Raw genomic sequence first — 20,326 nt, 5'->3', positions numbered from 1 at the left:
TTATTGTTAAAATTAGAGATAAACACACGTGTAGTGAACATGTTCTCCAAACTGCATGCCGTAAACCGATATGAATAGTACAGTAAACAATTTTGTCGTAAATAGGCAGTCAGACTGACACTTGTGAGTAAACGATCTTTCCATCATTATAACACCAGGAATACTTGATTTGTTCACTTTCATCAGTTATCAACATTAAAACTGGTCGAAATATTTGGATTGAAAGCTTCACTGAGGCAAAGTCTGCATGTCGGAAACCAAGAGTAAAAACTGTTGTCCTAAATACACTGTCGGTGAATAAATTATCTTTCCACAAGAATAACACCAGAAACACTTCATTAATACACTAAATCATTTCACAACTACACTAGTTGAAATATTTGCCGAAGGCCTCACTGAGGCAAAGATTTGTTTAATTAAGATGCACAGCATGCACTTTGCCGGGGAATCCCGACCGGGGAATCCCCTTTGTTGATCACGTGACTTTTCGCGGGAAAAGAGGAAGGTGTTTACGGAAGAATTTGAAAATGTAAACAACTCGGACTCTGCCTTGCCAAGCGTACAGACGATGTTAAATCAACTTGATGGGGGTTTATTTCATGTCTGTTAGCTGATTCATCAATCACAGCAAGTTTTACATTTCAGAATTAAGGTACGTTTTCAATTTTCACCATAGAATTAGCCTAACCTACCGGTTACACGAAGCAGGTCGTAAATTTTAAAATACCACAGAACCAAAATTTCTTGCTTTGGTCAATAACTAAATCACATCATTACTGAAAACATGGTTTAAATAACTAATGTATACCAAGTATTTCATGAATTTTGGACATAATTTGGATGAGTTTGAACGATCTTATTTTTTTTTATTTTTTTGAATTCACTGTTTTCAGAAGAAAATACTGAGGGTCTATTTGTTCTTTTTTATCAAAAAGTCTGTGTTTTATGAGGATTGGTAACCAAAATATTATGTTTTGTACATCTTAAACTATTATTGAATTAAAAAAATGTAACTTGTAATATGAATATCTGTAAGTTATCTTCGTGTTGGCAACAGAAAATTAGGCCTATTCAAAAATCGTAACTGACATGGAAGAGTAACAACCGGAGCTACCGAGGGGAGATAAATCACAACTATGTGTAATGCCCGATGTCGTTCAGGTTGGGAAGAATAAGAGCTCGAGAATACCCTGGTAATTCTCGGTATAATTCTGTTAAACAAAGCTGCTAACAATTGATCATTGATTGCTGTAACAAAATACATTGAATATTTTGAAATACAAAGCATTTTATTGGTCTATAGCCTATACGTGTATTGAAAATTATAATTCAAATATGAATATGTGAAAATTTATTTTCAAATTGGATAGTCTTATATTGATGAAAAGTTTTAGAAAATAGAAGATATATATTTATAAATTACCTTCCATTTAAACTTAAATATGAAATTTTAATTTATTTGTTTACATTTTGGAATTTTAAATACAGTATAATTATTATTTATGGTTCTAAAGATCTAGTATTTTTCTTAATGAAATTTACTATTGTGGCTTCCATGCAATTAGCTTGTGATGATATCATTCATATAATTTTTTCCAGGAATAACAGAATGGCGAGGAAAGAAGAAAACAACCACAAGTACGTTTGACTGATTTTTGGAGATTAATTTGCACCAGTCCGACACTTTCATCTTTATCATTGGTAATTAAATATACTCAAAATATGGTAATGCATTGTGAATAAATGTTTTTGTGCAAAAGCAACTAATCAATTACAGTGTAATTCATAAATCTAAATGAATTAATATACCCAGGTAAATTGAAATGGTGATCACAATAATTCTAATTGAAAAACCACAACCCTATTACATCATTCTAATATGTTAACCCTTCCTGGTTTTGATTTTTAAACAAATTCATAAATGAATTATTATAATTGGTTGCTATCTTTCATTCATTTTTTTTTTACTTTCACCAGGTTCTGTACATGTGCAGATTGGAGTTAAAAATGGAGAAGACACTTCCCCATGCAGACATATACAGTACAAAAGATGAGATTATCATTAGGTGTGGTGTACATAATCCGCGATACCCATATATAGATTGGAACCTCCAGAGCCGTATCACTTAGTCAAAATCAGCAATACCAGTACAGATCGGAATAGATTGGAACAGTTCGGACACCTTCGAGCTATTTTAAACGTGTACAGGTTAAAAATCAATATTTTAGTTTAGTAACTTTGTGATTACGAACTTAACAAAAGTCGTTAAACATCGAAAGTTTAAAACTTGGAGAGGCGGAGAAAAATATGTAGTCACAGACCATACAACTTTAAGTTGTTCATTGATATATGCTGTTTTTCTTTTAATTTCTTTACTATTTCATTTATGCCAAAGAAATGAGCTTGGGAAGGTAATGTTATTTCTGATAATGAATATTTTAACACATATGTATTCATACAAATAATTTGGATGTCTAATATGGTATTTCTACTTGTCATGTGTAGTTTTGATCAGATACATCCTGTTTCATAATACCGTTATATAAGTTATTTAAGATAATGATGTAATAGATGATTTTATTTATTTCTAATTATTATGTGTACCATTCCATATTTACTTTATTTAAGAATGTATTTTAAAAAAAGAAATTAGTTTATATGAAATGCAATACATTGAAATTTAATTGTCAAGTTTGTTATTTTTCAGAAGTAAGAGCTATTCCAGTAAAAGATCTTTCACAAACCTCTGGACTCCAGTTTTGCTTAGAGATTCAAACAATAGTTGTTACAGCAATTTAATTTAATTTTGATTTAAGAAACGAATCCAGAAGTTACTAAAGATACTTTTGATGGAATATTAGCTCTTGATGTTTAGACACTTCAAATCCCCTTAGAGGGACTACTTCAAATCCACTGGTTTCCTCATTTACATAACGCTTAAAATCCCCTTAGCAGGACCACTTTTAATCCCCTTAGTGGGACCACTTCTAATCCCCTTAGCGGGACCACTTCAAATCCCCTTAGAGGGACTACTTCAAATCCACTGGTTTCCTCATTTACATATTTTAGACGCTTAAAATCCCCTTACCAGGACCACTTTTAATCCCCTTAGTGAGACCACTTCAAATCCCCTTAGCATAACCACTTCAAATCCCCTTAGCGGGACCACTTCAAATCCACTGGTAAGCTCATTTACATATTTTAGACGCTTAAAATCCCCTTAGTGGGACCACTTCAAATCCCCTTAGCATAACCACTTCAAATCCCCTTAGCATAACCACTTCAAATCCCCTTATTAGGACCACTTCAAATCCCCTTAGCGGGACCACTTCTAATCCCCTTAGTGGGACCACTTCAAATCCCCTTAGTGGGACCACTTCAAATCCCCTTAGTGGGACCACTTCAAATCCACTGGATAGCTCATTTACATATTTTAGACGCTTAAAATCCCCTTATGTGATCCACTTTAAATCCACTTTGACTACCAGAATTACGCTTACAGCTACATTTCATAATTGTGTTTTAAAACAGACCCACTTAAAATGCACTTATTTCCTATTGATTTTGGACTTGGAACATACTTATACTTTTAAACATTATCCACTTAAAATACGCTTGAGGTGGACTTAGTTTCCCCTTTAAAATGTTCTGGGAAGTTTGATTGTGGAGACTTATATTTTTATGTGTATGAAAAAAACCAGGAAAAAGGAAGTTGAGCTAAAGAAAGATGGTGTATAATTCAAGTAGAGCGGGGCTGCAATTGTTGAATCAGGTATACAGCCTTGACATTTATATTAGACTTAATATATACACAAAGATGGGTGAAGTTTTGCAATGTAACATCTACCATTTACCATGATATTTTCAGCAATGTTTCCATGGTAACGGAAAAAGTGCAAAAAATGAAAACCTAAAAATAGCAAAAGGTACAACTAGACCATAAAAAGAATGTGTCTATGAAGTTTCGTGGAAATATCTCTGCTGGTTTTAGAGTTATGCTCCGGAAATGAACCTGCTACAAAAATATGATATTTTCAGCAATGTTTCTATGGTTACAGAAAAAAGCACGAAAAGTGAAAACCTAAAAATAGCAAAAGGCACTACTAGACCATAAGAACAATGTATCTATGAAGTTTCATGGAAATATCTCTGCTGGTTTTAGAGTTGTGCTCCGGAAACGATTCTTACGCAAAAATCTGCCATTTTCAGCAATGTTTCCATGGTTACAGAAAAAAGTACAAAAAGTGAAAACCTTAAAATAGCAAAAGGCATTACTAGACCATAAGACTAATGTGCCTATGGAGTTCCGTGCATATATCTCAACCGGTTTTCCAGTTATGCTGCGACAACGAACCTGGTACAAAAATATGATATTTTCAGCAATGTTTCCATGGTTACGGAAAAAGTGCAAAAAATGAAAACCTAAAAATAGCAAAAGGCACTACTAGACCATAAGACAAATGTGTGTATGAAGTTTCGTGGAAATATTTCTACTGGTTTTAGAGTTATGCTCCGGAAACCATTCGTACGGACTGACGGACAGACGGACGGACGGACGGACGGACGGACGGACGGACGGACAGACGGACAGACGGACGGACGGACGGACGGACGGACGGAACCCATTTGTATATCCCCCACCAACTTCGTTGGGCGGAACTTCGTTGGGCGGGGGATAAAAATCCAAGATGGCTACCAGTCGCCATCTTGTTCATTGATTGGTCCCAAAATGCAATATGCACAACTAGGGACCTAGGGGAACCTGCACATGAAATTTGAAGCAGATCCCTTCAGTACTTTCTGAGATATAGCGGTAACAATCTTCAATTGGCAAAATCCAAGATGGCTGCCCTGCGGCCATCTTGTTGACTGATAGGTCCAAAATTGCAATATGCACAACTAAGGCTCCAGGGCAACCTACATATGAAATGTGAGAAAGATCCCTTCATTAGTTTCTGAGAAATAGTGGTAACAAACTTTAACTTCAAAATCCAAAATGGCGTCCTGTCGGCCATCTTGTTCACCGATCATTCCCAAAATGCATTATGCACAACTAGGGTCCTAGGGGAACCTACATATCAAATTTGAAAAAGATTCCTTTAGTACTTTCTGAGAAATATTGGTAACAAGAATTGTTAACGGACGAACTGACGGAAGACGGACAGACAGAAGAGGGGGACGACGGACCATGGACGAAAGGTGATTTGAAAAAAAAAATCACAAAAATTTTGAATGGGTAAAGTAACAGATTAAGACAGCATGGTCTAACATGTGATGTGTCTTTGTGATTTGAACCTATATTTTGTATCTCCTATGGAAATAAATAGGACTAGCACCCTAAAGAATATCACATAAAATTAGTTTTGTGTGAGAAACTTACCTCCGAGATGTTCATCTGATAACACACAAATATTCATCTTAACCTCTAAACATGTCTACTAAGACTTGATAATGTTCAGTCTGTGTACATCTTCTAATGTCTTGTCTATCTTATCCAATTTATATGTTTTATCAAAGTCTTATGTTCTCTTCTCTCCCTTGAGCGTCTTCCTTTTGTTTTGTTTTTTATTTGATTTTCAGCAAAGTCTAATTTCTTTGTCTCGTTTAATAAAAAATGCTTCTTATCATTAATTAAATATCTTTCTCTAGAACCATACACCTTTCAAAATCATACTACAGTCGAACTTGGTTGATACGAACTCGGATAATACGACAACCCGGCTTAATACGAAGTACTTGGCCGGTCCCGGCCAAATTCCCTCTTTATCTATGTTAAAAAAACTCGGAAAATTCGAATTCGGAAAACTCGAAAAACTCGCTTGATACGAAGTATATGTTTGGTCCGAATGACAAAAATCCTACATAAAATGTTCGTATAATACGAAGTGAGATTTTTTTGTGAGTAAAAGATTGCCGAAAATGCCGATTTAAAAAAACGACAATTAAAAAAGCCGTTTTCAACTACGTAAACACGGAGATAACTGTTAAATGTTTAGCAATATCGTTAATTCTTTGTATCAACAATAATCAGTGATCATCAAATTTAAAATTGGGCCACATGTACGCTGCACTTACGTAAACATTATCCCGACTGGTACAGCGATATGATACAAAACATGTGGTCCCGGCCGCCTGTCACTAGTGTGATCACTCAAGCAGAACTAAGCTCTACCACCTGGCACCGTGTTAAAATCACAACCTGGAGCCGGTACACGCTTACTGTTTTTACAGGTGTATACGTTAGTTAATTATCGTGTCAGAGTCGGAAAATATGAAAGACGCAATGGTGTAATTAGTCCCGAGGTACTCATTAAGAGTAGCTCAGTAACTGAGGAGGTGTCATGTACGTGTATAATAAATTCACTGCAGTTTCACAGCAATATCATACCCGTTTCGGAAATGTATATCAATGTTAGTGCTTTGAACGTGTTACTCAGCAAAATAGACTTTGCGCTGTTCACCATCCACCATAGTGATAAAACACTGATATGTTAAGCTGACATGCGTAGATTTACTTCCTGTACATTGTAACTTCCTGTCAACACATGTGTCTCGATAAACGTAAGTTTTCTGCTATTTATATGATTCTGTTACATTCTTTTTGTATGTTTGAATAATTTGTTGTGATTTCATTAAAAAATATTAAGATATATTTCTGTTTTATAGTTATAACTTTGCGACCCAGTGGAACCCACTTATATTGAAATCGATTACCGGTGAATTCAATATTGAAATACTGTTTATTCCATATTCACCATATTCCATCGTCTTTGGTTTATATTGAAATCTCAATAATTTTGAAAATATTCCCCATTCCCCAAGGACTTCAATATAAGCGGTTTCCACTGTACATATAAGATTTTGACACCGTCCTTGCTTACGACGTGAGACTAGTACATGTGTGTATACTTAGTGAAGAGATTGACAGTTTGACTTGAGAACTCGCTTAATTCGAACACTCGGATAACTCGAAGTTTTTCCGTGGTCCCTTCGAGTTCGTATTAACCGAGTTTGACTGTATATCAAGTCATATTTCATTCTTTTATTTCCCAGCAACATTGATTCATTTCCCTGTTTAATATTTTTCCTCTCATAGCAAATCTTAAAGGACTTAATCTTATGCTCTATCCAAATTACTTTTTTCATCAGAATAAAGTAAAAGATTTCAAATTCTTCTTTTTCTTATATGAGATACACTTTTTGTATGTGAAGACATTGAAATATTATGTTAAATAAAACACTTACACTTTCCGATACAGTATTGATGTAGGGGTCAAAGCCCTCCTTTGTTTCATCCATCATTCTTAGGGCTTTCTGTATTGCTTCTTCAAATTTCCTTCCAACGGCCATTACCTCCCCTACACTCTTCATAGAGCTTCCAATCTACCAATCAAAACAGGGCATTATCAAACAGAGAGCTTCACATCTACCAATCAAAACAGGGCATTATCAAACAGAAAGCTTCTAATCTACCAATCAAGACAGGGCATTCTCAAACAGGGAGATTCTAATCTACCAATCAAAACAGGGCATTATCAAACAGAGAGCTTCCAATCTACCAATCAAGAGAGAGTGTTACATCATAGAGCTTCCTATCTACCAATCAAAACAGGGCATTATCAAACAGAGAGCTTCCAATCTACCAATCAAAACAGGGCATTCTCAAACAGAGTGCTTCCAATCTACCAAGCAAAACAGGGCATTATTAAACAGAGAGCTTCCAATCTACCAATCAAAACAGGACATTCTCAAACAGAGATATTCTAATCTACCAATCAAAACAGGGCATTATCAAAGAGAGAGCTTCCAATCTACCAATCAAAACAGAGCATTATCAAACAGAGACCTTCCAATCTACCAATCAAAACAGGGCATTCTCATACAGAAAGCTTCCCATCTACCAATCAAGACAGGGCATTATCAAACAGAGAGCTTCTAATCCACCAATCAAAACAGGGCATCATCAAACAGAGAGCTTGTAATCTACCAATCACGACAAAGTATTACATCATAGAGCTTCCAATCTACAAATATTAATATTTCTAAAATACAAATTTTAATAATCATTTTGACAAAATTGAAACACTTTATGTGTTCATTTATTCATTAATTGGTGGTTTTTTTCCAAACTTATCAATTTTTTTTTAACAATTTAAAAAAAGAAGCAAGCACGTTCCTATCATTAAATAATAAACATACAAAAAAAAATGTTTTTACCTTTGTTGACACACGGGAGAACTTTTTGAGATCCCACCGAGGGATTTTTACCACACAGTAATCCAAGCTAGGCTCAAAGCAGGCAGTTGTGGGATATTCCTTTGAGCTGGTGACTGTGTTGGGCAGATCAAGAAGGGACATGCCTAAGGCTAGCTTGGCGGCGATGTAAGCTAGTGGGTATCCTGTGGCTTTACTGGCCAGGGCCGAGCTCCGAGACAGACGCGCATTCACCTCAATGATATAGTACTACGGGGCAAAAAAATAAGGAGATCATTCTTTAACAAAATTAATTACTAATGAGTGCTACTATATAGTGCTTTATCACACACTTAATAAGTATTGTATCTTGCAACTTATGAGAATTTAGTTACACTCCCATATGACTTGGAGGTGACATATGACCTTGGGGAGTATATACCTGTTGTGACTCAGGGTTTAGAGTGTACTGGATGTTACACTCCCCTACAACTTAGAGGTCACATATAACCTTGTGGAGTATTTACCTGTCGTGACTCAGGGTTTAGAGCGTACTGGATGTTACATTCTCCCACGACATGGAGGTGAGGTATGACCTTGGGGAGTATTTACCTGTCGTGACTCAGGGTTTAGAGCGTAATGGATGTTACATTCTCCCACGACATGGAGGTGAGGTATGACCTTGGGGAGTATTTACCTGTTGTGACTCTGGGTTTAGAGCGTACTGGATGTTACATTCTCCCACGACATGGAGGTGAGGTATGACCTTGGGGAGTATTTACCTGTCGTGACTCAGGGTTTAGAGCGTAATGGATGTTACATTCTCCCACGACATGGAGGTGAGGTGTGACCTTGGGGAGTATTTACCTGTTGTGACTCTGGGTTTAGAGCGTACTGGATGTTACATTCTCCCACGACATGGAGGTGAGGTATGACCTTGGGGAGTATTTACTTGTTGTGACTCAGGGTTTAGAGCGTACTGGATGTTACACTCCCCTGCGACTTGGAGGTGACATATGACCTTGGGGAGTATTTACTTGTTGTGACTCGGGGTTTAGAGCGTACTGGATGTTACATTCTCCCACGACATGGAGGTGAGGTATGACCTTGGGGAGTATTTACCTGTTGTGCCTCATGGTTTAGAGCGTACTGGATGTTACACTCCCCTGCGACTTGGAGGTGACATATGACCTTGGGGAGTATTTACCTGTTGTGACTCTGGGTTTAGAGCGTACTGGATGTTACATTCTCCCACGACATGGAGGTGAGGTATAACCTTGGGGAGTGTTTACCTGTTGTGACTCTGAGTTTAGAGCGTACTGTATGTTACATTCTCCCACAACATGGAGGTGAGGTATGACCTTGGGGAGTGTTTACCTGTTGTGACTCGGGGTTTAGAGCGTACAAGATGTTACACTTCACTACGACTTGGAGGCGATGTATCGAACTTGGGGAGTATTTACCTGTTGTGACTCTGGGTTTAGAGCGTACTGGATGTTACATTCTCCCATGACATGGAGGTGAGGTATAACCTTGGGGAGTGTTTACCTGTTGTGACTCTGAGTTTAGAGCGTACTGGATGTTACATTCTCCCACGACATGGAGGTGAGGTATGACCTTGGGGAGTATTTACCTGTCGTGACTCAGGGTTTAGAGCATACTTGATGTTACACTCCCCTACGACATGGAGGTGAGGTATGACCTTGGGGAGTATTTACCTGTTGTGACTAGGGGTTTAGAGCGTAATGGATGTTACACTCCCCTGCGACATGGAGGTGAGGTATGACCTTGTGGAGTATTTACCTGTCGTGACTCAGGGTTTCGAGCGTAATGGATGTTACACTCCCCTGCGACATGGAGGTGAGGTATGACCTTGTGGAGTATTTACCTGTCGTGACTCAGGGTTTCGAGCGTAATGGATGTTACACTCCCCTGCGACATGGAGGTGACATAAGACCTTGGGGAGTATTTACCTGTTGTGACTCTGGGTTTAGAGCGTACTGGATGTTACATTCTCCCACATCTTGGAGGTGAGGTATGACCTTGGGAAGTATTTACCTGTCGTGACTCAGGGTTTAGAGCGTAATGGATGTTACATTCTCCCACGACATGGAGGTGAGGTATGACCTTGGGGAGTATTTACCTGTTGTGACTCTGGGTTTAGAGCGTACTGGATGTTACATTCTCCCACGACATGGAGGTGAGGTATGACCTTGGGAAGTATTTACCTGTTGTGACTAGGGGTTTAGAGCGTACTGGATGTTACATTCTCCCACGATATGGAGGCGACGTATAACCTTGGGGAGTATTTACCTGTTGTGACTCTGGGTTTAGAGCGTACTGTATGTTACATTCTCCCACTACTTGGAGGCGACATATAACCTTGGGGAGTGTTTACCTGTTGTGACTAGGGGTTTAGAGCGTACTGGATGTTACATTCTCCCACGACTTGGAGGCGACATATGACCTTGTGGAATATTTACCTGTCGTGACTCAGGGTTTCGAGCGTAATGGATGTTACACTCCCCTGCGACATGGAGGTGACATATGACCTTGAGGAGTATTTACCTGTTGTGACTCTGGGTTTAGAGCGTACTGGATGTTACATTCTCCCACGACTTGGAGGTGAGGTATGACCTTGGGAAGTATTTACCTGTTGTGACTCTGGGTTTAGAGCGTACTGGATGTTACACTCCCCTACGACTTGGAGGCGATGTATCGAACTTGGGGAGTATTTACCTGTTGTGACTCTGGGTTTAGAGAGTACTGGATGTTACACTCCCCTACGACATGGAGGTGAGGTATGACCTTGGGGAGTATTTACCTGTTGTCACTCAGGGTTTAGAGCGTACTGGATGTTACATTCTCTCACGACTTGGAGGTGACGTATGACCTTGGGGAGTATTTACCTGTTGTGACTCTGGGTTTAGAGCGTACTGGATGTTACACTCCCCTACGACATGGAGGTGACGTATGACCTTGGGGAGTATTTCTCTGTTGTGACTCGGGGTATAGAGCGTACTTGATGTTACATTCTCTCACGACTTGGAGGTGACATATGACCTTGGGGAGTATTTACCTGTTGTGACTCTGGGTTTAGAGCGTACTGGATGTTACATTCTCCCACGATATGGAGGTGAGGTATGACCTTGTGGAGTATTTACCTGTTGTGCCTCAGGGTTTAGAGCGTACTGGATGTTACACTCCCCTGCGAACTGGAGGTGACGTATAACCTTGGGGAGTATTTACCTGTTGTGACTAGGGGTTTAGAGCGTAATGGATGTTACACTCCCCTATGACTTGGAGGTGACGTATGACCTTGGGGAGTATTTACCTGTTGTGACTAGGGGTTAGAGCGTACTGGATGTTACATTCTCCCACGACTTGGAGGTGACAGATGACCATTGGGAGTATTTACCTGTTGTCACTCGGGGTTTAGAGCGTACTGGATGTTACATTCTCTCACGACTTGGAGGTGATGTATGACCTTGGGGAGTATTTACCTGTTGTGACTCGGGGTTTAGAGCGTATTGGATGTTACATTCTCCCACGACTTGGAGGTGACGTATGACTTTGATTGCTGTAGACCTCAGCATGTTATACTCTACGTTGGTGAGTGTCTGACTCGGTGCCACCACAATTGACTCTCCCGTGTGAATACCAAGGGGGTCAACATTCTCCATGTTACACACCTGTAAAATAATGAAACACATTTCAATCTAAAATCCTTGAAAAAAGAAACAAGTTTAGTCATTACAGTCAAATCTGTCTATAAAGACCATCGAAGGGACAGAGAAAAATGATCTTTATAGCCAGGTGGTCTTAATATGAAGGTCACAATATGCTGAAATTAATCATTTGGTTCCCTAGGTAATTGTCTTATTAAAAAGCAGGTCTTTATACAGAGTTGGTAGCTAAGATACATTTTTCTGTATATTAAATAAAGGTAAAGAGTAACATATTGACAAGTTTTTTTCTACTTCTTTAATTCAACATAATATACGTATCACTTTGTCTAAGAAACAAACTGCTAAATGTCATCATGCAGTGCTGATTTGAGAATTCTTCTAAAAACTGTGCACACTATTCAATAATATAATACTGTATTCAACAAACTACAAAGAAAGTTTGAGAAGATCCTGTATGATACTACACTTACCGTGATACAGTTGTCGTAAGATCCTGTAGGATATTAGACTTACCTTGATACAGTTGTCCTAAGATCCTGTATGATACTTGACTTACTGTGATACAGTTGTCGTAAGATCCTGTATGATACTAGACTTACCTTGATACAGTTGTCGTAAGATCCTGTATGATACTAGACTTACCATGATACAGTTGTCGTAAGATCCTTATGATACTAGACTTACTGTGATACAGTTGTCGTAAGATCCTGTATGATACTAGACTTACAGTGATACAGTTGTCCTAAGATCCTGTATGATACTAGACTTACCTTGATACATTTGTCCTAAGATCCTGTATGATACTAGACTTACCTTGATACAGTTGTCCTAAGATCCTGTATGATACTAGACTTACCTTGATACATTTGTCCTAAGATCCTGTATGATACTAGACTTACCTTGATACAGTTGTCATAAGATCCTGTATGATACTAGACTTACCTTGATACAGTTGTCCTAAGATCCTGTATGATACTAGACTTACCTTGATACAGTTGTCCTAAGATCCTTATGATACTAAGACTTACTGTGATACAATTGTCCTAAGATCCTGTATTATACTAGATTTACTGTGATAGAGTTGTCGTAAGATCCTGTATGAAACTAGACTTACCTTGATACAGTTGTCCTAAGATCCTGTATGAAACTAGACTTATCGTGATACAGTTGTCCTAAGATCCTTATGATACTAGACTTACTGTGATACAATTGTCCTAAGATCCTGTATGATACTAGACTTACTGTGATACAGTTGTCGTAAGATCCTGTATGATACTAGACTTACCTTGATACAGTTGTCGTAAGATCCTGTATGATACAAGACTTACCGTGATACAGTCGTCGTAAATCCTTATGATACTAGACTTATCGTGATACAGTTGTCCTTAGATCCTGTATGATACTAGATACTTACCTTGTTACATTTGTCCTAAGATCCTGTATGATACTAGACTGACCGTGATACAGTTGTCGTAAGATCCTTACCCGTAAGATACTAGACTTACCGTGATACAGTTGTCGTAAAATCCTGTATGATACTAGACTTACCTTGATACAGATGTCCTAAGATCCTGTATGATACTAGACTTACCGTGATACAGTTGTCCTAAGATCCTGTATGATACTAGACTTACTGTGATACAGTTGTCGTAAGATCCTGTATGATACTAGACTTACCTTGATACAGTTGTCGTAAGATCCTGTATGATACTAGACTTACCGTGATACAGTTGTCGTAAGATTCTGTATGAACTAGACTTATCGTGATACAGTTGTCCTAAGATCCTTACCGTATGATACTAGACTTACCGTGATACAGTTGTCGTAAGATCCTGTATGATACTAGACTTACCTTGATACAGTTGTCGTAAGATCCTGTATGATACTAGACTTACCTTGATACAGTTGTCCAAGATCCTGTATGATACTAGACTTACTGTGATACAGTTGTCGTAAGATCCTTATGATACTAGACTTACGTGATACAGTTGTCCTAAGATCCTGTATGATACAAGACTTACCTTGATACAGTCGTCGTAAGATCCTGTATGATACTAGACTTACCGTGATACAGTTGTCCAAGATCCTGTATGATACTAGACTTACCTTGATACAGTTGTCGTAAGATCCTGTATGATACTAGACTTACCTTGATTACAGTTGTCGTAAGAATCCTGTATGATACTAGACTTACTGTGATACAGTTGTCGTAAGATCCTGTATGAAACTAGACTTAACCGTGATACAGTTGTCATAAGATCCTGTATGATACTAGACTTACTGTGATACAGTTGTCCTAAGATCCTTATGATACTAGACTTACTGTGATACAGTTGTCCTAAGATCCTGTATGATACTAGACTTACGTGATACAGTTGTCCTAAGATCCTGTATGATACTAGACTTACCTTGTGATACAGTTGTCGTAAGATCCTGTATGATACTAGACTTACCTTGATACAGTTGTCGTAAGATCCTGTATGATACTAGACTTACCTTGATACAGTTGTCTAAGATCCTGTATGATACTAGACTTACTGTGATACAGTTGTCCTAAGATCCTGTATGATACTAGACTTACCTTGATACAGTTGTCGTAAGATCCTGTATGATACTAGACTTACCTGTGATACAGTTGTCATAAGATCCTGTATGATACTAGACTTACCTTGATACATTTGTCCTAAGATCCTGTATGATACTAGACTTACCTTGATACAGTTGTCATCAGATCCTGTATGATACTAGACTTACCGTGATACAGTTGTCCTAAGATCCTGTATGATACTAAGACTTACATGTGATACAGTTGTCCTAAGATCCTGTATGATACTAGACTTACCTTGATACAGTTGTCCTAAGATCCTGTATGATACTAGACTTACCTGTGATACAGTTTGTCGTAAGATCCTGTATGATACTAGACTTACCTGTGATACAGTTGTCTAAGATCCTGTATGATACTAGACTTACCGTGATACAGTTGTCGTAAGATCCTGTATGATACTAGACTTACCGTGATACAGTTGTCATAAGATCCTGTATGATACTAGACTTACCGTGATACAGTTGTCGTAAGATCCTGTATGATACTAGACTTACTGTGATACAGTTGTCGTAAGATCCTGTATGATACTAGACTTACCATGATACAGTTGTCGTAAGATCCTGTATGATACTAGACTTACCGTGATACAGTTGTCGTAAGATCCTGTATGATACTAGACTTACCGTGATACAGTTGTCGTAAGATCCTGTATGATACTAGACTTACTGTGATACAGTTGTCATAAGATCCTTATGATACTAGACTTACTGTGATACAGTTGTCGTAAGATCCTGTATGATACTAGACTTACTGTGATACAGTTGTCGTAAGATCCTGTATGAAACTAGACTTACCTTGATACAGTTGTCGTAAGATCCTGTATGAAACTAGACTTACCTGTGATACAGTTGTCATAAGATCCTGTATGATACTAGACTTACTGTGATACAGTTGTCCTAAGATCCTGTATGATACTAGACTTACCTTGATACAGTTGTCGTAAGATCCTGTATGATACCAGACTTACTGTGATACAGTTGTCGTAAGATCCTGTATGATACTAGACTTACCTTGATACATTTGTCCTAAGATCCTGTATGATATAGACTTACCCTTGATACAGTTGTCGTAAGATCCTGTATGATACTAGACTTACTGTGATACAGTTGTCGTAAAAATCCTGTATGATACTAGACTTACCTTGATACAGTTGTCGTAAGATCCTGTATGATACTAGACTTACCTTGTATATACAGTTGTCTAAGATCCTGTATGATACTAGACTTACCGTGATACAGTTGTCGTCGATCCAGTTGTAAGATCCTTATGATACTAGACTTACTGTGATACAGTTGTCGTAAGATCCTGTATGATACTAGACTTACTGTGATACAGTTGTCCTAAGATCCTGTATGATACTAGACTTACCTTGATACAGTTGTCGTAAGATCCTGTATGATACTAGACTTACCTTGATACAGTTGTCATAAGATCCTGTATGATACTAGACTTACTGTGATACAGTTGTCCTAAGATCCTGTATGATACTAGACTTACTGTGATACAGTTGTCGTAAGATCCTGTATGATACTAGACTTACCTTGATACAGTTGTCGTAAGATCCTGTATGATACTAGACTTACCTTGATACAGTTGTCCTAAGATCCTGTATGATACTAGACTTACTGTGATACAGTTGTCGTAAGATCCTGTATGATACTAGACTTACCGTGATACAGTTGTCGTAAGATCCTGTATGATACTAGACTTACCTTGATACAGTTGTCGTAAGATCCTGTATGATACTAGACTTACCTTGATACAGTTGTCCTAAGATCCTGTATGATACTAGACTTACCGTGATACAGTTGTCGTAAGATCCTGTATGATACTAGACTTACCGTGATACAGTTGTCGTAAGATCCTGTATGATACTAGACTTACCGTGATACAGTTGTCGTAAGATCCTGTATGATACTAGACTTACTGTGATACAGTTGTCCTAAGATCCTGTATGATACTAGACTTACCTTGATACAGTTGTCGTAAGATCCTGTATGATACTAGACTTACCTTGATACAGTTGTCGTAAGATCCTGTATGATACTAGACTTACCGTGATACAGTTGTCGTAAGATCCTGTATGATACTAGACTTACCGTGATACAGTTGTCGTAAGATCCTGTATGATACTAGACTTACCTTGATACAGTTGTCGTAAGATCCTGTATGATACAGACTTACCTTGATACTTTGTCTAAGATCCTGTATGATACTAGACTTACGTGATACAGTTGTCGTAAGATCCTGTATGATACTAGACTTACCTTGATACAGTTGTCGTAAGATCCTGTATGATACTAGACTTACCTGTGATACAGTTGTCGTAAGATCCTGTATGATACTAGACTTACCTGATACAGTTGTCGTAAGATCCTGTATGATACTAGACTTACCTTGATACAGTTGTCGTAAGATCCTTATGATACTAGACTTACCGTGATACAGTTGTCCTAAGATCCTGTATGATACTAGACTTACCTTGATAGAAATCTATGATACTAGACTAGTTCTTGTCTAAGATCCTGTATGATACTAGACTTACCTTGATACAGTTGTCGTAAGATCCTGTATGATACTAGACTTACCTTGATACAGTTGTCGTAAGATCCTGTATGATACTAGACTTACCGTGATACAGTTGTCCTAAGATCCTGTATGATACTAGACTTACTGTGATACAGTTGTCCTAAGATCCTGTATGATACTAGACTTACTGTGATACAGTTGTCGTAAGATCCTGTATGATACTAGACTTACCTTGATACAGTTGTCCTAAGATCCTGTATGATACTAGACTTACCTTGATACAGTTGTCGTAAGATCCTTATGATACTAGACTTACTGTGATACAGTTGTCTAAGATCCTTACTAGACAGTTGATTATGATACTAGACTTACCTGATACAGTTGTCGTAAGATCCTGTATGATACTAGACTTACCTGTGATACAGTTGTCGTAAGATCCTGTATGATACTAGACTTACCTGTGATACAGTTGTCGTAAGATCCTGTATGATACTAGACTTACCGTATACAGTTGTCGTAAGATCCTGTATGATACTAGACTTACCATGATGCAGTTGTCGTAAGATCCTGTATGATACTAGACTTACCGTGATACAGTTGTCGTAAGATCCTGTATGATACTAGACTTACCTTGATACAGTTGTCGTAAGATCCTGTATGATAACTAGACTTACCTGATACAGTTGTCGTAAGATCCTGTATGATACTAGACTTACTGTGATACAGTTGTCCTAAGATCCTGTATGAAACTAGACTTACTGTGATACAGTTGTCCTAAGATCCTGTATGATACTAGACTTACTTGATACAGTTGTCGTAAGATCCTGTATGATACTAGACTTATTGTGATACAGTTGTCGTAAGATCCTTATGATACTAGACTTACCTGATACAGTTGTCGTAAGATCCTTATGATACTAGACTTACCTGTGATACAGTTGTCCTAAGATCCTGTATGATACTAGACTTACTGTGATACAGTTGTCCTAAGATCCTGTATGATACTAGACTTACCGTGATACAGTTGTCGTAAGATCCTTATGAGACTAGACTTACTGTGATACAGTTGTCATAAGATCCTTATGATACTAGACTTACTGTGATACAGTTGTCATAAGATCCTTATGATACTAGACTTACTGTGATACAGTTTTCCTAAGATCCTGTATGATACTAGACTTACCTTGATACAGTTGTCATAAGATCCTGTATGATACTAGACTTACCGTGATACAGTTGTTCTAAGATCCTTATGATACTAGACTTACCTTGATACAGTTGTCCTAAGATCCTGTATGATACTAGATTTACTGTGATACAGTTGTCCTAAGATCCTGTATGATACTAGACTTACCTTGATACAGTTGTCCTAAGATCCTGTATGATACTAGACTTACCTTGATACAGTTGTCGTAAGATCCTGTATGATACTAGACTTACCGTGATACAGTTGTCCTAAGATCCTTATGATACTAAGACTTACTGTGATACAGTTGTCCTAAGATCCTGTATGATACTAGACTTACTGTGATACAGTTGTCGTAAGATCCTGTATGATACTAGACTTACCGTGATACAGTTGTCGTAAGATCCTGTATGAAACTAGACTTACCATGACACAATTGTCGTAAGATCCTGTATAATACTAGACTTACTGTGATACAGTTGTCCTAAGATCCTGTATGATACTAGACTTACCGTGATACAGTTGTCGTAAGATCCTTATGATACTAGACTTACTGTGATACAGTTGTCGTAAGATCCTGTATGATACTAGACTTACTGTGATACAGTTGTCCTAAGATCCTGTATGATACTAGACTTACCTTGATACAGTTGTCGTAAGATCCTGTATGATACTAGACTTACCTTGATACAGTTGTCCTAAGATCCTGTATGATACTAGACTTACCATGATACAGTTGTCGTAAGATCCTGTATGATACTAGACTTACTGTGATACAGTTGTCCTAAGATCCTGTATGATACTAGACTTACCTTGATACAGTTGTCGTAAGATCCTGTATGATACTAGACTTACCTTGATACAGTTGTCCTAAGATCCTGTATGATACTAGACTTACCTTGTTACAGTTGTCCTAAGATCCTGTATGATACTAGACTTACCGTGATACAGTTGTCGTCAGATCCTTACCCGTATGATACTAGACTTACCGTGATACAGTTCTCGTAAAATCCTGTATGATACTAGATTTCCCTTGATACAGTTGTCGTAAGATCCTGTATAAAACTAGACTAACCGTGATACAGTTGTCGTAAGATCCTGTATGATACTAGACTTACTGTGATACAGTTGACATAAGATCTTTATGATACTACACTTACTGTGATACAGTTGTCGTAAGATCCTGTATGATACTGGACTTACTGTGATACAGTTGTCCTAAGATCCTGTATGATACTAGACTTACCTTGATACAGTTGTCGTAAGATCCTGTATGATACTAGACTTACCTTGATATAGTTGTCATAAGATCCTGTATGATACTAGACTTACTGTGATACAGTTGTCCTAAGATCCTGTGTGAATGATACTGGACTTACTGTGATACAGTTGTCCTAAGATCCTGTATGATACTAGACTTACCTTGATACAGTTGTCGTAAGATCCTGTATGATACTAGACTTACCTTGATACAGTTGTCGTAAGATCCTGTATGATACTAGACTTACCTTGATACAGTTGTCGTAAGATCCTGTATGATACTAGACTTACCGTGATACAGTTGTCGTAAGATCCTTATGATACAAGACTTACCATGATACAGTTGTCGTAAGATCCTGTATGATACTAGACTTACCGTGATACAGTTGTCGTAAGATCCTGTATGATACTAGACTTACTGTGATACAGTTGTCGTAAGATCCTGTATGATACTAGACTTACCTTGATACAGTTGTCGTAAGATCCTGTATGATACTAGACTTACCTTGATACAGTTGTCGTAAGATCCTGTATGATACTAGACTTACCGTGATACAGTTGTCGTAAGATCCTGTATGATACTAGACTTACTGTGATACAGTTGTCGTAAGATCCTGTATGATACTAGACTTACCTTGATACAGTTGTCGTAAGATCCTGTATGATACTAGACTTACTTGATACAGTTGTCGTAAGATCCTGTATGATACTAGACTTACCTTGATACAGTTGTCGTAAGATCCTGTATGATACAAGACTTACCTTGATACAGTTGTTGTAATATCTTGTATGATACATAGACTGATTGTGATACAGTTGTCCTAAGATCCTGTATGATACCAGACTTACCGTGATACAGT

General features: G+C 37.9%; 1 protein-coding gene and 1 long non-coding RNA gene across 8 annotated transcripts in view; one reads left to right on the top strand and one right to left on the bottom strand.

The window, feature by feature from the left end:
- The window catches only part of LOC138316324 (multifunctional protein CAD-like), a 249,472-nt gene that overhangs the window by 166,777 nt on the left and 62,369 nt on the right, over positions 1 to 20,326 (bottom strand). For 6 of the 7 annotated variants that reach the window (XM_069257995.1, XM_069258013.1, XM_069258040.1 and 3 more), the window contains exons 14-17: positions 11,698 to 11,886; positions 8,219 to 8,464; positions 7,247 to 7,384; positions 5,382 to 5,396 (exon numbers count right to left, since the gene is read on the bottom strand). In XM_069257995.1, the coding sequence (XP_069114096.1) occupies positions 5,382 to 5,396; positions 7,247 to 7,384; positions 8,219 to 8,464; positions 11,698 to 11,886 (588 nt within the window). The remainder of the gene's footprint in view (positions 1 to 5,381; positions 5,397 to 7,246; positions 7,385 to 8,218; positions 8,465 to 11,697; positions 11,887 to 20,326) is intronic. The other variant, XM_069258003.1, reaches the window with a different exon arrangement.
- LOC138316369 (uncharacterized) lies at positions 349 to 2,624 on the top strand. The gene is made up of 3 exons (XR_011207645.1): positions 349 to 652; positions 1,600 to 1,701; positions 1,978 to 2,624. It is a non-coding gene; the product is annotated as an uncharacterized lncRNA (long non-coding RNA).

The sequence above is a fragment of the Argopecten irradians genome, chromosome 1 (genome assembly GCF_041381155.1).
Source record: "Argopecten irradians isolate NY chromosome 1, Ai_NY, whole genome shotgun sequence".
Lineage (NCBI taxonomy): Eukaryota > Metazoa > Mollusca > Bivalvia > Pectinida > Pectinidae > Argopecten > Argopecten irradians.
This window is presented reverse-complemented; position numbering and strand designations above follow the sequence as displayed.